The sequence below is a fragment of the Onychostruthus taczanowskii genome, unplaced genomic scaffold (genome assembly GCF_017590055.1).
Source record: "Onychostruthus taczanowskii isolate IOZ18803 unplaced genomic scaffold, ASM1759005v1 scaffold19, whole genome shotgun sequence".
Taxonomy (NCBI): Eukaryota; Metazoa; Chordata; class Aves; order Passeriformes; family Passeridae; genus Onychostruthus; species Onychostruthus taczanowskii.
The window spans coordinates 9,429,570-9,445,347 of NW_024499128.1; the positions used below are offsets into that span (position 1 = coordinate 9,429,570).

The 15,778-nt window shown below is 43.1% G+C and overlaps 1 protein-coding gene across 1 annotated transcript; it reads left to right on the forward strand.

The window, feature by feature from the left end:
- Positions 1 to 772: 772 nt before the first annotated feature.
- On the forward strand, positions 773 to 15,532 carry EIF3B (eukaryotic translation initiation factor 3 subunit B). Its single transcript, XM_041401760.1, has 19 exons — positions 773 to 931; positions 4,001 to 4,193; positions 5,207 to 5,326; positions 5,436 to 5,493; positions 6,152 to 6,280; positions 7,280 to 7,437; positions 8,045 to 8,176; positions 8,276 to 8,342; positions 8,443 to 8,489; positions 9,229 to 9,439; positions 9,996 to 10,068; positions 10,530 to 10,652; positions 10,828 to 10,906; positions 11,749 to 11,887; positions 12,084 to 12,209; positions 12,689 to 12,766; positions 13,274 to 13,382; positions 13,766 to 13,883; positions 14,966 to 15,532. The coding sequence occupies exons 3-18, from the start codon at positions 5,226 to 5,228 to the stop codon at positions 13,867 to 13,869; spliced, it is 1,734 nt and encodes a 577-aa protein (XP_041257694.1). The 5' UTR covers positions 773 to 931; positions 4,001 to 4,193; positions 5,207 to 5,225; the 3' UTR covers positions 13,870 to 13,883; positions 14,966 to 15,532.
- Positions 15,533 to 15,778: the final 246 nt, after the last annotated feature.

The window sequence follows — 15,778 nt, forward strand, 5'->3', positions numbered from 1 at the left end:
CGCCAGTGCGCTGTTCTTTCACCGTGGCATTGTCCTGTCACCGGCTGCCCAGCGCTGGGCACCGACGTGTGCTGAGAGAGGAGATTTCACTGGGCGTCAGCGCAGTTAAATGTAACGGCGCCCCCCAAAAAATGGTTCGGCCGGACCCCACCTCAGTAGAATGGAAGGCGGCGCCATCTTGGACGCAACCACAGCAGTCAGAAATAGGGGTGGCAGGCGTACAGTGGGGTGAGAAGGTGAAGAAGCCGCCGCTGGCGGGGCGAGACAGGGCTGACAAAGGCGCCGGAATCTCCTGTGCGCGGAGGGGAGAGAAGGCGGCGTTGGGCGGGAGCGGCGGCCGGGACACGGATCCCCCTCTCGCTCTGCGCGCGTTGGTAGGCGCCGGCGCGCGCGGGCCGCTGGGCCTGGCGCACATGGCCCGGCCGTAGGAGCCGCCCCGCCCCTCCCCCGCCTTTCCCCGCCGCGCTCCGCTCGGCACCGGCACCGAACACCGAGAGCCCGCAGCGGGCTCAGGGCACCGGGCGCCGCACCGACACCCGCACACCGCACCGGGCCCGGGCAGCGCCGCCTCCGCCCCATGCAGGACACCGAGGAGAGCCCCGCGGCCGCCGCGCCGCCCGGCGCTCAGGGCCCCGCCGAGGAGCCCGAGCACACGGACGCGCCCCCGCCGCCCGCGGAGCCGCCGCGGCAGCAGGAGCAGGAGGAGGACGAGAAGGAAGATGAGGAGCGGGAAGGAGGAGGCGAGTCCCAGGCGCCGCCGGGGGCCCCGGCGCCGAGCCCGCGGCGGAGCCCACGTCGGAGCCGGCGGGGGAGGCCGAGCCCGGCGTGGCGCAGGAGAACGGGGAGGCCGCGCCCGCCGGCCCGGCCGAGCCCGAGGATGAGATTTCCTTCAGCGACCCCGAGGACTTCGTGGACGACATCAGCGACGAAGGTGCGGCACGGGAGGAGCCGGGGAGCCCCTGGGGAGCCGGGCCGGGCCGGGGGACGCCGTGGCCCGAGCCCCCGGCCCGGCTGCGCCTCCGCCCTGCTGCGGGGCAGCTGCGCATCGAGCATCGGAGCTGTGCTGCTTAAATCATCCTTTTCTGAGTTATCGCTGCCCCGCACGACGCTGCTGGTGTAAAACCTGCTCTTGAAGTGGTTCTAAAATCGCTGTTACTCTGAGTAACAGAGGGCTGCCCTCTGAGTGGAATGACCAGCTCGTCTCCCTTCCTTTTGCCTCCATTTGTTAAACTCTGCTGTAGAAACAGAAGTTTTAAATGGTTGATGTGGTCGTTACAAACTGTATTTCATTTTTGTTTTTTTTCTATGCACCCCGAATGAAATCTGTAGGTAAATAGGGTTTGAGGAGAGTTACTGCTTGTGAAGATGTGGTGTAGGTGCTTTGTGACAATAAAATAGGGGAAAATTGTTTCTGGCAGATAAAAATGTCAGCCCAGGTTCTTTTAAAAGTAGTGGATATTGGCTGCCTTAAAATGGCCAAGCTGGTGTGTAACTGCACAGACAATAAATGTTGTACATGGGCTTGTCGTACAGAAATTAGAACTCTAATTCAGTGTTTTTCAGATGGGTCTTTCCAGATAAATTTTCTTAGTTTTTGAATAGCAAAAGTACTTGTTTCCCTATTATTTGTTCAGCATTTTTGCTGTTTTAGGGTCTGTTATATGTTTCAAAAGTGGTAAGATGTTTCTAAAGCACTGGATTGTAAATCAGCCAGTTACCTCATCTGGCAGTGGAATACAGGTGCATTCTTGGGTTCCAGTCCTTTGTTTAGTTTAATAAATCAGCAGCCAAATACCCTAGATTAAGGAAGTGTTTGCTGTTCTCAGTTTAGCAGTCTGTAGAACAGCTGTTAGAACTTTTACATTTGTTTCTTAGAGTCACTTTGGCAAAATTGGCTCAGAGTTGGATTCCTTCTGTTAAGTGCCTCCTTAATACACTTGGTGTACATGTAGGATTGTTATGTTCAGTTCCTTCTTGGAAACTGGGCACATTTTCCATCCCCACCTATTTTGTTGTTAATTGATTTGGTTACCTTCTCAGCTGCCTGAAATCCAGCGTTAGTGGCTGAATTACAGGGATTCAGTGTAGTCACTCTTGCTGGCCTGGCTTCCCATCTGTGTGTATTGCTAGTTGAGCTTCCTTACTCCTTTCCCATTATTCTGGTGCCTTCCCAAGGAGAAAAGCAGCCCAGTGTGACCAAACCAAGGCTCTTCCAATGCTGTGATAACACAAATCCTCAGGAGCTGGACCAGCTCTAGCACTGGAACATCTCAGATCCTTTGCTGCCTCTTCTTTTCCCCGGCTGGCATTGGCATGGAAGAGCAGCAGGTCTGGGTTAAAGGAGAAGGGATGTGTGGGACAACCAGCCAGGTGCCAGTGAGGCTTTAGTTCAGATAATGACAGTGGTCCTTAAAATGCTGCCAGCTGGAGATAGCCCTGCACCCACCACACCCTGCTTCCCTTCTGGCTGCAGCAGGAGCTGGCTGAACCAGCTTCTTGCCCTTTGAAGATTCCTTTGTTCACAATTTGGAATTTAAGGGCACAGTGTGGGAATTTGGCTTCAGTCTCTTATGGTTTTGACTCAATACAGGGTGTTGCATTCCTGCTGAGGGATCTAAACATGAATTCCTTGGCCTACAAAGTCTTTTTTGAGAAGTGGCTGTGAAAAAAAAAGACTGAAGGAGCTGTAAAACTTACCCTTTTGTGGTTTACTTTGGTTTTCTCCTTTTGCTAGTAGACTCTTGTGGAAATATCCTTGTGGGGCTTTCATTTTGTATATTTTATATTGTTAATTGTAGTTCCTGCATGCACATGGAGATAATATTTTTGAGTGACAAATATTACAAACAACAATATTCTGTGGATGCTACATAATCTTGGTGGTAATGGGCTAAATATTTGTGATTTATGTTGCCCCAAATCAATGGGAAGCTTCATGTGTAATAACCTGTTGGAGCTTAAAGTTGTAGAAATCAACTTTTTAGTAGTTTGAAATTCAAAGTAAGTGTGTTTCTCGTATTTCTTCATTGCTGGAGATCTTTCCAGTGATGTTTTTGGGCAGAAAAAATTATTGAATTACAAAACCATCAAAAATCTAATGTCTTCAAAATATCAGCATATACAAAACCTTTTTTAGTTTGTTCTCATATTTTAAGTCTTTCTACATATGTTTGGATTTTTTTTCCTAGTCTATGCATGCTATAGATAGTCTGACTCCCCAAATTTTATCTAATTCAAAGGTGTGGTGGTGTGAACTTATTTTCTCTGTAGTCTTGTATTTTTTAGTGATCTTCATATAATCTTAAAACTTACTGTAGATATTCAGGAATTAATATGGCCAAAGACTGTCCAGTGTGAAAAGATGTGTGCTTGTCTTCACAGAGCTTAAATGTGGCTTTCAGTGTCTTGCCTTAGACCTTTGCTTTTGTGCTTAATTAAAGGTTTAGATGGAGTGTGAGTTCTTAATTACAGTGATGCTGAGACATGCAGAGCTTCCAGTATGGTGGATAGTTTTGAATTATGCTAAAACTTGTGTAATTTGGGAGGGAGGTACAGGTTGCATTTATTTTTATCAAAGTCATCTGGTTATAATGTGAGCAGGAGGACTGGTCAGAGGTCAGGTAGTAAACCATGCATTTGTGTGTGCTATTGTCAGTTTTGGGGACTTTGTGAGCCAGTTCCATCTCCTGAAAAGTACTGATAGAGCAAGGGTTGACAACCTCAGTGTGTTAAATATATTTTTAAGGAAGACTTCAAGAGTTGGGTGCTTAAAGTTTGCCATGAAACCACATAATCATGTCACTTAGGGTGTGCAGTTGAGGGGGTTGTTGAGTTGTTTTTCTGTCAGAACATTTATTCACGACCAAGTTTCTTAACTGATTCTTGAAATTTCTTGAAATTTGCCGTCTCTCTGTTTTCTTACTCTCACTGTTCTTTTCATCTTTGTCTTCCCTCCTTCATGATGTGAGCAGTGCCTTAGTTTCCTGTCTGTGCTTTGCAGAACTGCTTGGTGACATCCTGAAAGATCAGCCCCAGGAGGCAGATGGAATAGACTCCGTGATTGTCGTGGATAATGTGCCCCAGGTTGGACCAGACCGACTGGAGAAACTGAAGAACGTCATCCACAAAATATTTTCCAAGTTTGGTAAAATTATCAATGAATTTTATCCAGAAGCAGACGGAAAAACAAAAGGGTAAGTCATGATAATTCCAGCTGGAAAAAGGGCTGAAACACAGCTCTGGCTTATCTTTGATTTTTAGTGTCAATGGCCAGTTTTTATGGTAACCTCATAGGTGTTATCATCACCTTCTTCTACCTCAGCCTGTGCAGTCCTGACATCAGTCTCAGTCACAAACAAGTTCCTGAGGGAACGGAGAAGCTTAATTGCTCATTAGGCTCCATAGTGAGGGATGGTGGGGATTAATTACGGAGACAGTTTAGCTGGGTTTGGAGACAAATTTCTGTGCTACATGGGGAGTTTTTTCTTAGTTTTCTGCTGTGGTAGAAGTTGAAGATTCTCTTGAGCTAAAAACTTAGTAGCAGTGGTTGGACTGTTTGTTGCAAAGTAGATTGTCAATATCTGCAGCATATATTCTGAGTATTGGAGGAATCCATACTTTACAAGGCATAAAAAGAGGTTTCTGGAGTTGGAGGGATTGTTGCTTCTATAAGGTCAGCTTGAAAATTATTCTGTCTCTGTGTTCATACATCTGAGACACTGATGGTGTTCAGGATACCATTAGTTTTCAGTCTGCTGGGCTGCAAGCTTGCTTGGATTAAGTGGCCAGAAGGAATCTGAGTTCTGTAATTGAAAAACATTGAAAGAAAAAAATTGAAGCCTGTGACAGCAAGTTCCAGTTCCTAAACATGATCTGTTACTCAGCTGGAAAGAGCTGTGGATGTAACCTGCATGTTCCTGTCTCTCACTTGGCCTGGTTGTGTTGAGCTTGCATTCACTGCTCTGTCTGGCCCATTTCAGAAAGGATATCACATTAATTGAGGTCAGGCCTAGAGAGCTAAAAAATGTATGTGAGCCTGTGGCCAGAATGGGGATTAATTTGCTATTGACCCTAATTGGTTAAGCACAAGACAAGAAGTTATAGATGCTCTGTACTGAATTGTTAATTCATCCCCATTATTTCTTCTTTGTTTTTAGCCTGTTGTGTAGTCAACAATGTCTTGTACTTTGGTTTTCCTTCCTTGCAGGTACATCTTCCTGGAGTACATGTCCCCCTCCCACGCTGTGGATGCTGTGAAGAACGCAGATGGATACAAACTGGATAAGCAGCACACTTTCAGAGTCAACCTCTTCACTGACTTTGATAAGTGAGTGCAGCAATTGTGTGTTATCTGTAATTTTGGGGGTTCTAAAGTATCTGCATGGAGTAACCATGAGAGTAGCCAACCAGAGTAACCAACCAAATTGCTCTTTCAGGTACATGACCATCAGTGACGAGTGGGAAATCCCTGAGAAACAGCCATTTAAGGATTTGGTAAGGAATTTTTGGAAAAGTGGAAAGAATATTCAGCTTAATATTAAATGGTTACTTCATTGCTGAAGTGTCCATATGAAAATAGAAACCATGTGTTAATGGTGTTGGAAATAGCAGTGCTGATCACATGCTGCTGTCCCTTCATGCTCACCATCATGCAGTGATGGGAGGAACTTGGTGCTTCTGCTTAATAGTTGCACATAATGTGAAGCTTAATTTACTCTTATTATTTAAAAGTGAGTAATAATTTTGCATGAGTCATTTAAAAACAGATTTTCAAAAGCATCTTTTTGTATTCTTAGTTGTTTGAGGCAAACTTTGGTGTTTGTTACCAGTTGCTTTGTGAATAGTCTGGTGGAAGAAAAAACAGTTTGCTTTTTCTTTAAAAATCAATTACCAAATGACTTCCTGTTTAAAATAAATATTAAACATCATCAAAACACCTTGAAGGTCCACCTGGTTATGGTGTGCTCTTAGCCTCCAGCATCCAGTAATTGGAATTGTTTAATTTCACTTCAAAAACTTGTTTGCAGTGGTAAAACCCCAAAGTTGCACTCTCTGGTAAGACCAGGTCCCACCTGCCAGGTGGATGCTAATTTGTGGAGCTTGCAGACTTAGCCTTTGACTCACTAACAGTCTCTTGCTCTGTTTTTCTCAGGGGAATCTCCGATACTGGTTGGAAGACCCTGACTGCAGGGATCAGTACAGTGTGATCTTCGAGTCAGGAGACCGGACTTCCATTTTTTGGAATGACATCAAGGAACCTGTTCAAATTGAGGACAGAGCAGTGAGTGTCCTGGAAGTGCTGGAGACTGCAAATACACTCCTTCATTTTATGACATTGCAGCTTTATAATTGAAAAAAAAAAAAAAAGGCTTTTTCCCATTGCTGAAATAATTTTTTCTTCCTTGTAAAGAGTGGTGAAATCACATCCTTTAGAATTAGACTTAGCTGCTGTGGTAAGAGAACTGTGAAGTGAACTTTTTAAGAGTTTGTGGTGGTGTTTGTTTTTTTTTTTTTTTATAACTGGTCTATGATGCCCATTAGTTTCCTTCATCTCTCTGTTATAGGTGATTCAGAAAGACCTGAGAATGCAATGTCAGAGTTTGAGGAGCACTATTCATTCGAGCTGAATATGTGCTTATGTTTGCTGCTTCAGATGACTCCTTGCTTTTGTGCTGACCACAGAGGTGTTAAAGAGGAATAGCTGGTTTGGTAATGGCATAAAGAAGGGAGAGTTAGTCTGCCTGTCTGCTGCAGGCACTGGACTTGCTGGGAGCTGTTAGGACCCAGGAGCATTTTCCTTAATAACCATTGTGCATTTCAGTAGGAGGAAGTTGGCTCTGGGATGGTGAGAATATTTGCTCATCACCATGATCTCTGGCTGTGGTCTGCATTGCTGAGATCTCTCTATCTTAGCTGAAGGTCCAGAGTTGTGTTGTTCAAAATAGTTTTGAGAACAGGATGTTCTAGCCAAGACTGAAAGAAGGAAATCCAGGGTGTTAGGTGGGTTTAATTGTTATAACACAAAGGATGTCACTGTACCTGAAAACCTCTTGGTGATCCATAAGATGAAAAGATCTCAATTTACAAATTTCAACCTGAAGAATAGGTACTGTACATTGTGGAGTTTTATTTCATGCACAAAATTACCACACATCCTGAGATCTTCACTTAGTAAAGGGATTTACAAAATGTCCTGCTACAAGCCAAGCATGAATTCTTTCCCTTTTAGGGAGACAGCATGAAAATAAAGTTCTGTGTGTACTTTTTTTTTTAAATCCAGAGGTGGACAGAGACCTACGTCCGTTGGTCCCCCAAAGGCACCTACCTGGCTACGTTCCACCAGAGGGGCATTGCTCTGTGGGGTGGAGAGAAGTTCAAGCAGATCCAAAGGTTTAGTCACCAAGGAGTGCAGCTCATTGACTTCTCACCCTGTGAAAGGTACAGAGCATGATGTTGGTTTGGGCTAAGGGGTAAAAAAAATGAGGCATGAACAGCATCCTCCAAATCTGGAGTGCTGAAATTAATTTCTTAAGTTTTTTTTAACATTAAAGAGCTCTGGAGAGAAGGATAGAATAATTTCAGGCCTGAGATGCATTTTCATTTGAGTTTTCAAGTAACACATTTGGAAGCAGTTGGGTTTTATGCTTTTTTGTATTAAAGAGGTGATTTACCTCTCAATGGAGAAGCCCAGCATCCCTGTAATTTGGGTTGGATAAGGTCAATGATTTATGTTTGGTTGGAAACCAGTGTTATTCTCATGTCAAAACTCAACCTAATAGGTAACAGTATATTTGGTGAATTCCCCTCCCTTGTAACATCAGTATGGAAGGGCTTGCACATAAATCTAGAACCTTTTCAGCCAGAGGGATGCCAGGGAAACTTTCTCCTCCTTTCTCATCCTGTTCTTATTTTTCCCTCCCCTGAAAAGTCCTATTAGAGAAACTGCTGTTTAAAAGTGCCTGGTATTTAACTACTATTAGGATGAAAGCCTGCTGATGCTGACATATTAGATGAAGTTTCAATAATTGGATTATTTCTTTTGTAGGTATTTAGTGACCTTCAGCCCTTTGATGGACACACAGGATGACCCTCAGGCTATCATCATCTGGGATATTCTGACTGGCCAAAAGAAGAGAGGATTCCACTGTGAAAACTCAGCTCACTGGCCTATTTTTAAGTAGGTTGAGAAACAGAATTAGAGTAGAGAGTTGTGGTCCCAGATTTCATTTAATAAAAAGTCAGTTCCAATTTAATTTTTTTTTCCTTTCTTGTTTAGATGGAGTCATGATGGTAAATTCTTTGCTCGAATGACTTCAGATACCCTCAGCATCTATGAAACACCTGTAAGTTCTTGCCTTTTTTGCATAATAATGAGAAGAGAAATATGTATGTAAATGTAAGAATGTTACTAACTTGAAAATTCATCCTTTTCTCATCTTTTAGTCTATGGGTTTGTTGGACAAAAAGAGCTTGAAAATCAATGGGATAAGGTGAGTCTATTTCCTTGTAATCATAACTGTGATCTTTAGCTGGAATCTTTTAGTTTGGGGATGTGTTAAGGCAAGAGCAATCTTCTTTTTGCCTGGAGCAAAGAGCTTTGCATGTTGAGGTGGTCAAATTAGACAAAGTGGCAAAAAGAAGTAAAAAACTCTCCACTTGTTGATGAACGCACTTGGTAGATTCTGTGCTTTGAAATCCTCTTTGAGGTGCTGCTTACTCTAGCTTAGGAATTCTGTTCCTTGTCTACAAAACCAGACTGGAATGCAGTTTGTTAGGGAATATCTCCCTTACAAAATGGTTTTGCTGGCTTAGAGCAGTGTGCTCTGTTTGCACAAGACACATTGACTCCTGTGAGAGTTTTTAAAGTACATCTTTGTAAAGCAGCAAGAAAATTAAGTGTACCCAGGTGCAAGAAGATGGTCTCCATGGTAATTTAATGGGGTTTTTTTTGGCTCGTTTGTTCTTTGATCTTTGGCACTTACTCTGTGTGCAACCCCTGCTTTTTGGTGAGATGTACTGATGAGACAACATTGGTGATGTAGCAAATTTATATAGCTGCTTAAAAATCTATTTAGGTATTAAATTGCCCTCAGTTATGTATCTGTGCCTGTCTTTATTACTGAGAGTTGATCTTTGTCTGCAACATTCAGATACTGTGAGGAAAGTGGTTTCTGCTTGTAGTATCCAACTGAAAATTAAAACAGCGTATTTTTAACTTTGTTCCTCTAGAGACTTCTCATGGTCTCCAGGTGGTAACATAATTGCTTTCTGGGTGCCTGAGGACAAAGACATCCCGGCAAGAGTGACTTTGATGCAGCTGCCTTCTAGACAAGAAATTCGTGTGCGGAATTTGTTCAACGTCGTAGATTGTAAACTGCACTGGCAGAAGAATGGGGACTACCTGTGTGTGAAGGTAGACAGGACTCCCAAAGGCACACAGGTACATGGATTCTGATCTTACTGGGAAAATCTGGTTCTTCCTTGTGCTTCCTTTTCTTACAGTACTGTGTTTAAGTCAAGGCAGTGTAAATTATATTATGTCAAAGCTATTTTTATTTTTTTCCATTTGCATTTCAAGTATGTGGAAAGCAAAATGGATGTAATGTTTGCATCCAGGATTTGCTTTGACTTTAGTGGCCTCTTGGTCTTTGTGAGGTCTGTGCCTCACCTCTTCTCCTGATCACAATTTAGCAGCTGTTGAACAACATGTAGGTCAAGCTGCATAATGTGCCACATGTTCATCTGTCTTAAATAAATTTTACAATAGTCTGGAAAAAAATAAATGCTTTTCTACAATTCTGAAGTTATTTATCAGAACAAATTTGGAATGTTTTTGATAAGGAGGCATAGTGTATTTATCAAAGGAATAAACCTCGACTCACTCTCATCGTGTGTCCTAACAGGCTAATTGAGGAGTTGTCCTTCTATGCCTAGTGATAAAATTATTTACTCTGCTGTTTTTGTGCTGAGTAATGAGCTGATTTTGGCCTTTACAGGGAGTAGTGACCAACTTTGAAATATTCCGCATGAGAGAGAAACAGGTGCCAGTGGATGTGGTGGAAATGAAAGGTAATGCCAAGTATTTCCTTACTTTTGAGCTTGACCTTTTCTGCAGAGATGCTTGTGTCTTTCTCAGAAATTCTTGTCAACACCTGACATAATTAGGAATTTAACCCTTTGGAAAAGGGAATTTCAATGTTGCAGAATGTGTCGTGTAAAAATGACAAATCAAAACTTCTGTTGCTGTTTGTGCTTGTGACAGACTTGAGAAATGATAGAACTGAAAGTCTGTTATTAATCAAAATGGTATGGCTGATAATAGTAATGTATTTTGTAGATGATGGAAGGCTTAGAGCAATTGTTAGAAACACTTCCCCTAGCTTCCTGCAATTGCCTTATCAACCTGTGTTTTAAAAAAGTCTGCTAACTGATGGGTTGTCTCTCTTCAACATCTTAGTTTTCTTTGGTAACTACTTGAAATCAGAGGTTTGTATTGTCCTTTAACAGAGTTTTGGCTCCTTTTGTTACAGAAAGCATCATAGCCTTTGCTTGGGAACCAAACGGAAGCAAGTTTGCTGTGTTGCATGGAGAAACTCCACGAATTTCAGTTTCCTTTTACCATGTTAAAAACAATGGGAAAATAGAACTCATAAGTAAGTGAAAAACAAGTGAAATGTGCAGATACTAAACATCTTCCATGGTAATAGATGCAATAAACTCAAAATTGCATCTGTTTGTGATGTTTTGTGAGAAATTAGTGGGGTTGATGCTTGTAACTGATGGCATTGGATTGAGATACTTTTCTGAATTTGCCTTGTTTCTTTTCAGAAACTTTTGACAAACAGCAGGCAAACACGATATTCTGGAGTCCCCAGGGGCAGTTTGTGGTGTTGGCTGGCCTCAGAAGGTGAGTGTTGCACAGGTTGCTGAACACCACCACATTGTTTTTAAAAAAGGAAAAGAGCTACAGTATCTCACCAAGAAGTGTTTGGTGTCCCTGAGGATGCTGATTGCTCTAATCCTGACTGAGCTGTGCAAAAGCAAAGGCAGAGCAGATATGCAGCTTCTTGATGTGTCTTAGTCCTTTGCAGCTTTCAATTCCTATTTTGCCACACCAGATGAAGAATGTGTTTTTTAACAGAAAAGTGGATCTTAAGAAACACTTTCCAGCTGTTTAAGTTAAATCTGACTGAGCCAATCCAGTTTGGACATGCTTATGGCTCCTGTGGTGCATTTGTTGTCATTGCCTTGTGTCTTTTCATGGGCAATACCTGTTAATGACAGCGCTGCTTTGTGAAAGAATTATCAAAGTTTCACTTTAGAGCAAGTGAAAATTATTGTTGTCAATCAGTCAAGTAATATTTGCTTTCATGTGCTTTCAAACAAGCACTGCTGTTAATCTTAGAAATCTTTTCTTTAATCTCTTCTTCACTACTATGTCTAAGCATATGATTGTTAAACTTTGGCTGTAGCTTGCCCAGAGCATGTTATTACAGTGCCTTTAACCCATATATTTGTATTCTTAAGGGTCCCTGAACATAGAAACAGAAGTGTCATTCTTATGTGGCATTTTGTATTTGTCCACCACATTCCTTTCCAGCCACAGAGACTGGCAGGAACCTGGCTGCTCTCTTGGCTGCTGTGAAACTTTGTTTGCAGTGAGGAGTTGCAGAGATGCAGCTTGTGGCATGCTTTTAGAAGGCCAGGCTGTGCTGGTGTGTAAAGCAATGTCCTGTTCTGCCTGTGCAGCATGAATGGTGCCTTAGCCTTTGTTGACACGTCTGACTGCACCATGATGAACATCGCGGAGCACTACACGGCCTCCGATGTGGAGTGGGACCCCACGGGCAGATACATTGTCACCTCTGTGTCTTGGTGGAGCCACAAGGTACTGATGCACCTCTTTTCCCCACCCCTGCTTGCTCTTCCAGTGGTATTGGAAAGGGTTATTGATTAGGAAGAGAACATGAACACCTGTCTCTGGTCAAATGACTTAACCTCCACCACAGTTTTAAACATTATTTCTGAGCACTCCAGTGATAAGTTAAAGCTTATTTTGGCTGAGCTCTGCACTGCTCTTCCAGGTGGACAATGCATATTGGTTATGGACCTTCCAAGGCCGTCTGCTTCAGAAAAACAACAAAGACAGGTTCTGTCAGCTGCTCTGGAGACCACGACCAGCTACCCTACTCAGTGAGGATCAGATAAAGGTAGGGTATTGCAGGAACTGTGTGCTGACATGGGTTTGTTGTATAAAGCATACTTGGTGTACTCTCTCTTCTTGAGGATGAGGTTTGTTACACAACTGCCTTTTGCCCTGAATGTGTGACTAAACACATTGCTGTGTGGGACCTCACTTCTGGGAATGTCTGCAGATATTAACAGTATTATAAGCTCAAAATAGAAGTGATTACCAGTTGTTCTTACAGTTAAGGTGTGATGAAAGGGTATAAAGAAGAGTAAATTGAATTTTGCTCTTCAGACCTTGCTAGTTGTATGTGTACAGAAGCACTTGTATGATCCATAAACCAGGAGGCACAAAATTATAGTGAAGGGAAATAGCCTAGCAGAGAGTTGTTTTTGAGAAGGGCATAGCCTGCTTAGGCCTACCAAAGGAGTGCTTAGAGAAGATGATGGTTGTAACTGCTGGTCTGATACACCAGTTGAAATTAAATTTCCTGTTTCACAGCAAATTAAGAAGGACCTGAAGAAATACTCCAAGATATTTGAGCAGAAGGATCGCCTGAGCCAGTCCAAAGCTTCAAAGGCAAGACACTTTTGCAATATATTATAGATGAAACTCTTGTAGCCTATCCTTAGTTTGTACTGGTGATATGTAAGTTGCATTTCCTGTATCATAAGTGTTCCTTTGATCCAGACGGGTAGAATTAGTCCAGTGGGCAGTTCAGAGAGGTGCTACTGTAAATTTAGAGTCTGGAGAGGAACTTATGTCGTTAAGCAAAGGTGGTAACATTTTGGAGTTCTTAGCACGTTGCTGCATTAGCCAGTGTTTAAATTAAGAAAAGCTCTTTCAGTTAGAAAAAAGGACATCTCACCAAAACAGCATTCTGATTAGAGAAGAGAATTTTTTTCTTCTAAGTCAGTAGAAGGTGTTTATGAGAACAAAGTTTGCCTCACACAGGCATGCCTGGGGTGGGCTTGGCTCAGGGGGAGGCTGAAGAGCCCTGGGGTGGGTTTGCCTCAGGGGGAGGCTGAAGAGCCCTGGGGTGGGTTTGGCTCAGGGGGAGGCTGAAGAGCCCTTTGTGCCCCGCAGGAGCTGGTGGAGCGGCGGCGCACGATGATGGAGGAGTTCAGGAAGTACCGCAAGATGGCACAAGAGCTGTACATGGAGCAGCGCAACGAGCGCCTGGAGCTGCGCGGGGGTGAGACCGGGCTGGGCACAGCCACAGCAACTCCTCCTTCAGAGGGGGATGAGGCCCCTCAGCCCCTGCTCTTCTCCCTCTGCTTCCTGCTGAAGCCAGTCATGTGTTCTCTGGAGGTTTTTGTACTTTTTATCCTGAATCGTGGCAGGATTTAAGGGGGGAAAAAAGGCATTGGTTTGACCCTGGGATAAAACTGTAGCAGGAGACAGTAATGCCTTGGATATCACTGAATAAATTTCACATGTAGTTGCTAGGATTTAAAGCACCAAATACCTCTTTAGCTCTTGTTTCGCTGCTGATCTAAAGGCTTTCTGCCAAGAGCATCAGATCATTCCATTGCTGCCTTGTTTGTCGTGTTCAGTGCTGATGTTTTTCCATTGCAGGGGTAGACACAGATGAGCTGGACAGCAATGTCGATGACTGGGAGGAGGAGACTGTGGAATTTTTTATCAATGAAGAAATTATTACCCTTGCAGAACCAGAGTAATTAATAAAACTGTGGTAAGTAACATAACTGAGAGAAACTCTGTCAGCTGTTGCTGTGGACTTGATAATTTGCTTTAGGGAGTTAGGTCTGTCTGTTGCACTGGTGAATGTGGTGTTCCCTGAGTTGGATTATGTTTTTTCTGTGGCTAGGAAAGACATAAGTTTTTTTTAAAAAGCAATTGCAGACAGTCAGATTTGTGAGCTGTACTGAGAATACTCTGTAAATCTTGTCTTGCCAGAGAGATCAAACCCACAACAGAGTCAGGGTCAGCCTATGAACACAGTGTTGCAAACCTGTATGTTCTGTCAGTAGGAGGAATTGTGGTTGGTATGAGATGGGAATTTTGCCTTTTGGAAGATTTGCATGTTAGTCCAAGACTGAACAGAGTTAAAATACTGTATTAAAGAGTATACAGCATTTGTCTGTGGGCTGATAAAATTTTGAGATTGTTTAAATACCTGCATTAACTCAGTTACTGTTTTCTAGAAAAGTTGGATAGAGATCACGTGCTAGCAGACTTTTGTGTACTGATTGGCATGGCTTGTTGGGGAATCTTGTATTTAATTCAGTGTTTTCCCAACTCCTTCTTGTGAATTCTTATGTTTTATGTTGGCAATGGAGGCTGCTTCCAGCCCCTCTTGTAGGTAGTGAGATTGATGTTGTATTGAGGAGAAAAAATACTTTCACAGACACTGACAGGATTTAAAACTTGCAGTGGGTTCCTGCTCTGTCACGTTTAGGATCTTGCTTAAGGAAGAGGAAGGGGAGACTGGAAATATGCAGCAGTAAGTCACCCTGCAGTTCTTCAGCCTCCAAAGAGCTCAGGTGCAACATGTGTCTCTTGGAGCTGTAGAAAAACAATAGCCTTGATAGCTTTGACTATATTTGGGTCTGGCTTATGTGTTCCATACATGGGAGATCTTTTTCTGGAAGGAAGAGGGAGAGAAGCTGCTTAGTGTATGGATTTAAACCACATGAGTTTAGGAGGAGGTGAAACACAAGCTGTTTTAGCCTTTCACCAGCTCTGCTTCTGAGGTTGAGCTGTTTGTATAAAAGTACAGCAACTAACTCACTTCACTTTTTTGTTTTTGTGCAGCTCCACCAGATCTTGTGCTGAAAAGAAGTTTGTTTTCCAAAAGCCTATATCAACTTTGGAATTCTTAATCCATATTCTTGCACTCTGGAAGGGTGGATGCACCAGATTTTTTCCATTCTGACACATTGTAGTGCCTTTAAGTCTTGCTGCCTGCTGCAGTGAGATACTGGAAAGGCGCTGCTTTTAAATTTATATTATTTTTTTTTCTAGGGTTTGATTATTATTTTTTTTTCTTTTTAAATCCACTACTACCAGTATTTACTTCCCAACTCCCGTGCAGTCCTTGCCAGCTGGCAGTTTTTGCCTCGTGCCAGTGAGGTGAGATTCACCAGTGCACCCCTGTCTCTCACACACAATGTTTGGGTTCCAGGACTCTGTCTGTGCCCCCAGGGCATGGACAGGTGTTCGTTTGGGTTGGGCAAAAGTCACCAGAACCATTTTCTGTATGATGTGTTTTAGTGTGCTGAAGCAGCACTACAGCGGGCTATACCCTCCTCCTTTCAGATTGTGAAAGGATGTCTCCTTCAAAGAGCTGAATATGGAAATAAAAGCAGACCTATACTAAAACCAGGCTGGCTGTGTGTTGTTTGTGGGGAATCTTTCCCTGAATGATCAAAGTCAAGCATCACCCAGTAATAAGAGTGTGTTTGCTGGATTGGCTGATGGTTCCTTTGGATTTTTTTCAAATCTCGCTTCCTCATGGCCCTTCTGGCTTTGTGTTGTGCTTGCTTGGTTTTTTACAATATGATAAAGCTCATTAATCTGCCATGTTGACCTGTTCATGGTGGTGGAGTGACTAGAAAGCGACTAGAT

Bases quoted from the DNA above. Each gene is read 5' to 3' on its own strand.
- EIF3B (XM_041401760.1), top strand. From the start codon at position 5,226: ATGTCCCCCTCCCACGCTGTGGATGCTGTGAAGAACGCAGATGGATAC. The intron at 8,177-8,275 runs GTAGGTTGAGAA...TTTCTTGTTTAG, and splicing joins GCTCACTGGCCTATTTTTAA to ATGGAGTCATGATGGTAAAT. The intron at 11,888-12,083 runs GTACTGATGCAC...CTGCTCTTCCAG, and splicing joins TGTCTTGGTGGAGCCACAAG to GTGGACAATGCATATTGGTT.